This window comes from Chrysoperla carnea, chromosome 1 (genome assembly GCF_905475395.1).
Source record: "Chrysoperla carnea chromosome 1, inChrCarn1.1, whole genome shotgun sequence".
Lineage (NCBI taxonomy): Eukaryota > Metazoa > Arthropoda > Insecta > Neuroptera > Chrysopidae > Chrysoperla > Chrysoperla carnea.
Window position 1 is genome coordinate 82,655,280 of NC_058337.1, and position 7,611 is coordinate 82,662,890.

Below are 7,611 nucleotides of genomic sequence, written 5' to 3' on the forward strand. Positions count from 1 at the left end.
TTTGGTAGTTGCGTGTTTAGTGACTTCCACAAACGTGGCCTTTGCTTTATCGTTGCGTAAATATCACGTTGGTCTATGTGAGGCTATCATTTGTAATGTAATTATTCATTGTACTGTTTTTATTATTTATTTTTTAATTATTATTTTTAATACTAATCATTATTGAAAAAAGTCGCATTAATGCCAAGTATAAATAGTTTTATGAATAGTCAACTATTTTTGAGTTTTTATTTTATTTTATTTATTTATTTTTTGTTTACTAAATTAATACCAATTTTCAAATTTTCAACTAAAAAAACAATTATTTTTTACATTAATAATTTTAAAAAATATTCAAATCTTTTATTTATTTTTTCATAGGATTCTAAATTTGCCAAAATTTTCGTGCGTGTTTGTTTTTTATTTATTTATTTTTTTTTTACTTGTTTGTGCAAATTTGATTTTCAATTCAAAAATGCGAAAATGTTATCAGTCAGTCTGTCATGAAAACATGAAAAATAAACTCATGCTCCAATAACATTAATACAGTAGCTTTGATGCTCCAATAACGAATATTCTTGCTATGAAAAATATGTCAACGATAATTTTTAGAAAATAAATTTTACAGGCTATATTACTTTGTACAATGTGTAAACATAACCTAAATAAGTTTGACACTTCTATAAAAAAAAAATATATTTAATGAAAATCAAATATGCACAAGGTATTAACTTGGCTAAAACTACTCTGTGTGCTCTACTATACGCTCATATACTTTCTTCTCTATTGTAGATCGTCACGCCCGACGCTCTTTTTACCCTATTTGGTATGTGTGCACAGCTATTGTTCAACTAAGTATACATCTAGACATTCATAGTTTTTTATTTTAAAAATATAAATTGTAAATTCTTATAATAAAACTGTTTTATTCACCCTAACATACATACACAACAAAACTAGAAACATCCCAAATGAATTCAAAACAAGACTGAAGAAAAAAGTAGAGAAAACTTTTTAAATATTAATCATAAAATTGAATGTGGTGTTTCCTACTCATCTTAAAAAAGGGTTACAAGTGGTCTCATCAGTTGTGTTATAAAAATTTACAATTTATTTATTTTATATTTCAGTTTACATATTTTAGATATTTATTATTTTTGCATGATTATTTATTTATCTTTTGTATTTTCATTAAAAATTTTTATTCATTAAAAAAAAAAGAGAGAAATACTCATAGGGCCATATACTTTTTGGGGTATTTTTACTCCACAATCCACACCAATCGTAAATCGTGTGTTGCTTAATAACACCATTTACTGAAACCTAGCTTTTGTGTTGCAGTGTCGATAAAGCAGTTAGTTGCTCCCAATTAAATAATAATAATAGTATTACTACTCGCCAATCGATGTCAGGAAGAGTCGTATTTTTCAGTTTATGCTTTAGTTTTCCCTGAAAACACGGATAAAACGACGTTGACGTTTAAAAAATTAAAACTTATCCTTACTTGATAATTTTTAGGGCTCTGTACCCAAAGGGTAATCATCAGGGCCCTATTATCCAGGCTCAGCTCTCCGCCTGTCTGTCTGTCTGCCTGTTACCTATCTCATAAACCGCAACAGTTAGACGACTGAAATTTTGGCAGAATGTGTATTAATAATGCCGCATAACAACAAATAATTAAAAAAACCGATCAAATGCGAGCTTAGAGCTACGTACCGGAAGGGGTCCGAACTTTTTGTTCTTTTAAAGAAATATTTAATAATACTACTTCTATAATAAGACGATAAGGTTAATGAAAGAAATCTAAAATATAAAAAGTACATAATACTACATCTTGTACGATGGTACGGAACCTAGAACTCTTCGTGTGCGAATCCAACTCGCTTTTGACTTGATAAATAATTTTTATTTACATCTTAGCAAATATTACAAGTAATTTACTCATAGTTCCATCCCCTACAAAACCCATTCGTTATGATAAAGTATAAACTATTACTAAAAATTCAAAAGTTAAATAGCAGTCTTTAATGAAGTAAATGAGAATGCGCTGTATGATTTAAAAGTATATTTCCCTATGGTGTGATTCATTTTTTCAAATAAAAACGGTTTTCAAATAAAGTTTTTAGATCAACAAAACAATCATAAAAGTCAGAATAATTTTTTTTTCGTCTAAAAAATGTAAACTGAAAATCAATTTTTACTTCATTTTACAAAATTAAAAAGAAAATTGTATCATCATTTTTACTTTAAAAAAAAAATTATATTTTGAAATCAGAAAAAAAAGAAATTCGAAATCTTAAAAAAAAATATTAGGCTTATTTGCTTATTTAGAATTTCTGTTTGTTTTTTATTATTTAAAAATTAAAATTCATTTTATTTATTTATAATTCTTTCATAAAAATATACATTTGCATGCCATTTGAGTTTTTTTAGATTTATCAGACATATATTGTATAACGTTTCTTAATTATTCATGATAATACTTTTTTTACTCATGATCATTCCAATTTTCAAATCGTAAATCATCTCATTTTTTATAAACGAATCGTCATATCTTTTAGAACATTTAGTTTTAATCACTGAAAGGTGTGACGACTTAGATTTTTAAGCAATTTTTTCCAATTTTTATACATTTTTTACAAATAACTTATTTGTTTTTTTGATGTTTATTACGCAGGTGTCTACGGTGACGTGCAACGCGTAAAAATTTTATACAACAAAAAGGATTCAGCTTTAATACAGCTTGCAGAGCCACATCAAGCACATCTAGGTAGGTTATAACACTCAATCATTTGTTGAATACAATTTTATACAAATATTCCGTTCTTACACAGCAATCACACATATGGATAAACTTCGAGTATTTGGTAAAAATATACGAGTAATGCTAAGTAAACATCAATCGGTGCAATTACCAAAAGAAGGACAGCCTGACGCTGGATTAACAAAAGATTATTCACAAAGTTCCCTACATCGCTTTAAGAAACCTGGTTCTAAAAATTACCAAAATATTTACCCTCCAAGCGCTACTTTACACCTTAGTAACATACCGTAAGTATTTTCTTTTCTTTTACACATATATAAACTAAAGAATAGCTATCAGATTTTTAAATATTGTTTAATTACTAAAAATTATGCCATATTTCATTTTTGATAAATGTAAAAATTGAATTTTTTATATTTATTTTATTTTTAGAGCAACGTGTTCGGAAGAAGATATCAAAGAGAAATTTACAGCCAAAGGTTTTCAAGTAAAAGCCTTTAAATTCTTTCCGTAAGTTTAAAAATTAATATAATATCACGTATTACATACTAAATGCGAATGAAAAAGTAAAACTTCCTTAAATTAAGTTATTTTATAAATAAACATCCATATACAAAGAATGAATTAAGCACTACTCTCATGAAATTGATCACTCACTTACTCACTCACTCACTCACTCTCTGGAAAGAGAGAATGCGGCCGTGCAGCCAATGATGCTAGAGGTACAAATCTTTTCCGTAGATCTGTAGCATAAACATAGGGAATCATCAACTGGCACGATCGGCTTGCCTCTTTCACACATTTCTGTCCATATATCGGTTAGTGCTGGATAGGGAACGCTCATTTCACTCTCTATGCCTATCAAATTTCTGATAGTTTTCTACTTTATTTCATTCACAATTATCCATTATTTGTATTTTATTGCGACAGTGCTTTGTTTATTTAAATTATATGCCTAAAACAACGAAATTAAGTTACGATTCTAAACAATCGATTGTTTTGAAATTTTGGATTTAAAAAAGATCGAAAATCGATGATATTCAAAGAAAAGCGAATACTAAATTAAACTTTTCATAAAGAAATTCAATCTTTTTGTAATTATTCATGAAGTGAAATTAAAAAATCAAATTGATTTAACCAACTCTATCGATATTTTAATTTTCATGAGTCGTGATGAAAACCAAGAAAATTTCGCTTCAAAAAGATTCAAATGTTTTTTTTTTTTTTTTATAGTAAGGACCGTAAAATGGCATTAATACAACTTCCCTCAATTGATGATGCTGTGGCAGCCTTAATAGAAATGCACAATCATCAATTATCCGAATCAAATCATCTTAGAGTAAGTTTCTCTAAGTCAAACATCTAGGTCACAAATTATTTTTACATGATTTAAATGAAGTGGAAGGGTAATGTTGAAGACAAAGAAGAAACGGCAACGGGTGTGTTGCAAACACAAAATATAAAACAAACAAAATAACACACGACCATATATTGGTTGTTGTCATCCAGACTGTATTTGTACACGCTGTACAAGATGGTACTAACTATTATTAATGTTATACATTTAAGATAAACGATTTAAGATGTCACACAGTATTTTTTTAGTTAATTTTAATTTTACTTGTCTTTTTTATTTTAATTTTTTTTCTTTTATTGCTAATGTTTAACTTTTATTAGTGGAACGTGATGTGTTCCATTTTATAATATAAGGTAGCTCTTATCTCTTATAAAAATGTTTCTCTTTTATTCTTTTTAAATTAAAATTTAATTTATACACTTTTGAATTGATTAAATTATTTTTATTTTATAGAATAAACATAACGTGTTTTTAAAATATATCTATATAGATAGTATCAGTCAGAATATAGAAATCCGTCATTTTTACAATAACTTTTAATTTTTGATATTTCAAAAAAATAGCTTTACAAGATATTAATTATCCACCACATATTGTTGAAATATAAAAAATTAAAAACTCAAATGATTATTCATTTATTATACATTGAAAAAATGGTAGGAAAATTTAATCTCATTTTAAATATCATGCATGTCACACAAAAGATCTGAGAAATTAAAATAGATTATGTAACTATGACAAAGTACATGATTATAAATGGCAGCTTTTTATTTTAAAATTATGTTTAATCAATTCAATATATATTTTTAATAATTGTATGTTTAATTAATTATTTGTTATTATAAATCGTATTTTATTGCTTAAACAACCCCCAACACCCTTCTCGAATGTTATTAAGAAACAAGAATTTAAAAATCTCTATATTATTATTCAGTATTCGTCAGTACGGCTTTAATATTTAAGCGAATGTAAGATTTTAGTTTTTAAACAAAAAGAAATTATTGAAATAAGAGTGTACTGATTTTGAGTCTATGGTTTGCATACGTTTTTTTAGCTTATAGGTCACAAAAATTATTGGTATATATATTATATATTGCGCGCGCACACAGGCTCAAAATCAAAACTGAAAAAGTATATATTTAAAACAAAGTTTTCCCTCTGCCACAAAAATATTTTTGAAATAAGACTTACAATAAAGTCTCTAAACATGTGTAAAGGCTGATCTTATATAAACAAATAATGTTAACATTTTATATAATTGTAAAGTTATGTAAAAGTCATTTTGACATATATATGAAACTATGCAAGCGTTCCTTTATTAATGCCAGTATGTTTCCCAGTATAATATCGTCATCTTTGATAATATTAGATACACATTGATGAAATATCAAAACAAATTGAGCAGTTTATTGGCATTAATAAAGGAACGAAAGCTTTACCTGCCTATACAGAATTTTTGGGAAAATAGTCTGAAAAATTGTTTTTCCGAATACTCTGTATATTGATGGAGTATTACAAAACCTATTTAGAAATATCAGATAACACGAATTTAAAATATAAATTTGGAAACATTCCTGGATTTAGGTGATATTTGTGTAAAAATAAAAGCACCAATATACATTTATATTATAAAATATTGTAAAAAGATAAATTATTTATTATAATATATTAGCCTTTAGACATATCATGGACCCCCACCCTTATTCCCACTCCTCAAAGTAAAAAGCTGAAGATGTGGTTTGAGGGATTTTTTGAAAAAAAATTTTGTGAATATTAAAACAAAACCTTAGCTAAGTATATTATAAAAAGATAGCTTAGCTGGTGATTAGTATCTCTAGGGTAATGTACAGGGTTTATATGTACCCTTTATAATGAATCTGAATTCTTCTCTTATAAATATTAAACAAATAAATAAATCTTTTTTAAGTATAAAATATATTAAATTTAAGGTGAAAAAAAAAAAAACAAAAATATTAAAGATTATAAACTCAAGCAAACAATCAAAGCAGAGAATTGATCTTTAAATTATTAAAAATAATTATTAAATGTAATTCAAAACACACAACCACTGTCTATTATTCTATCTCTGTCTATTTGTAATATTCAGTTTTCGTAAATGAGAGAGATAAAAAATGTTTCTGTATTTTACAATAACAAATTATTCTTCATGTCGTCAAAATAGAACCAATAAACTGTCGAATAAAAAATAAACTAGTTTTGACAGGCAGTATAAAATTTATTTCGGAAAAATTTCCGAATATAGATTCTCGTCGAAAAATTCCAATTTTAGTTATGATAATATGGGTGGTAGAGTACAAGGACCACAGACTCTGTATTTAAAATGTTATCCTCAAATAGAATAAATTTATGCTAACGCTACTGTAGAATTGTCTTTAATTTTCAACTATGCATTTGACTAAAGCCTTGTACACGTCAGTATTATTAATACGTTCTAAATGTTTATTAATAGTGCTTCATTGTGAACAAGGCTTAAAATTGATAAATGTTTCTACACCATCACCACAAAGGCCATTTATTGAACTGCCACGATTTTCCTTTTTAAAAGTTCCATTTTGAAAATGATATAGAATCTTTAATCCTTGTACTCGACTATTGGTGGAAATTAAAATTCGTTAATCTTTTTTCATTGTTTATAGTAAGATCAGTGATTATTCTAATATGAGAACAAATGTTATTTGTAAAATATAGAAAATTTTTGTCAAGTCACAAAAAACTTAAACCATTAAGCGTTCGCTTTTAGCTGCAATTTTATTTTTATATATGTTATTTTTTAGATAAAGAAAAAAAGTGTTATAAATTAGATAATATTCGTGTGAACTTAAAACATTCCTTTTTTTAAAATGGTGGGGTTATTATTGAACAAAAAAAAAAAAAAAAATATTTACCACCTTCGACCTTAATTGTTTTTATAGCCTTAAATAACAATGACATAACAATGTTTGAATATTACTAATGGAACAGAATTATTTTTTAAGATTATTTAGATTTTTATTAAAGACTTTGACAATCAAAAATAAAAAAAAATAAAACTACTTAAAATATGAGACTCATTACTGAAAAATCAAAACAATAAACACAAACACATTTAATATTGTAATAATTAGGAAAAACTATTTGAATATTGTATGGAAAATTTTTTTATAATTTTCATTGATTTAACAGAGCAAAATAGTCACGCATGTCATTATATTGTAGGTTTTGTTTGACATTTAATTTAAGATTTATGAAATAAATGTCAAACTGTTAAATTAATGAAAATTTTATTACATTTATCCCTTTTTTCAAAATTAAGAGGATTGTATAGTACAGTTTTATATGTTTAAAAATGAGGGTAGTTTTGTGTTTAATCAAGTAGAAATATGGCGTATGTGATCTGAAATTCCCTCAAAAACGTACCATAACATATCACGCAATACATATTCAAAAAAAAAACCAATTTGCCAAAATTCAAGTCAATTTTTTCCAATATTAAAAATTTCTATGATTTTTC

At 26.0% G+C, this 7,611-nt stretch overlaps 1 protein-coding gene across 5 annotated transcripts in view; it reads left to right on the forward strand.

The window, feature by feature from the left end:
• Positions 1 to 4,389, forward strand: part of LOC123290557 (polypyrimidine tract-binding protein 1) — a 740,982-nt gene extending 736,593 nt beyond the window's left edge. For 4 of the 5 annotated variants that reach the window (XM_044870781.1, XM_044870779.1, XM_044870782.1 and 1 more), the window contains 5 exons: positions 772 to 805; positions 2,657 to 2,749; positions 2,814 to 3,030; positions 3,176 to 3,253; positions 3,977 to 4,389. In XM_044870781.1, coding sequence (XP_044726716.1) covers positions 772 to 805; positions 2,657 to 2,749; positions 2,814 to 3,030; positions 3,176 to 3,253; positions 3,977 to 4,109 — 555 coding nt within the window. In that variant the 3' untranslated portion in view covers positions 4,110 to 4,389. The remainder of the gene's footprint in view (positions 1 to 771; positions 806 to 2,656; positions 2,750 to 2,813; positions 3,031 to 3,175; positions 3,254 to 3,976) is intronic. The other variant, XM_044870780.1, reaches the window with a different exon arrangement.
• The last annotated feature ends 3,222 nt before the right edge of the window (positions 4,390 to 7,611 follow it).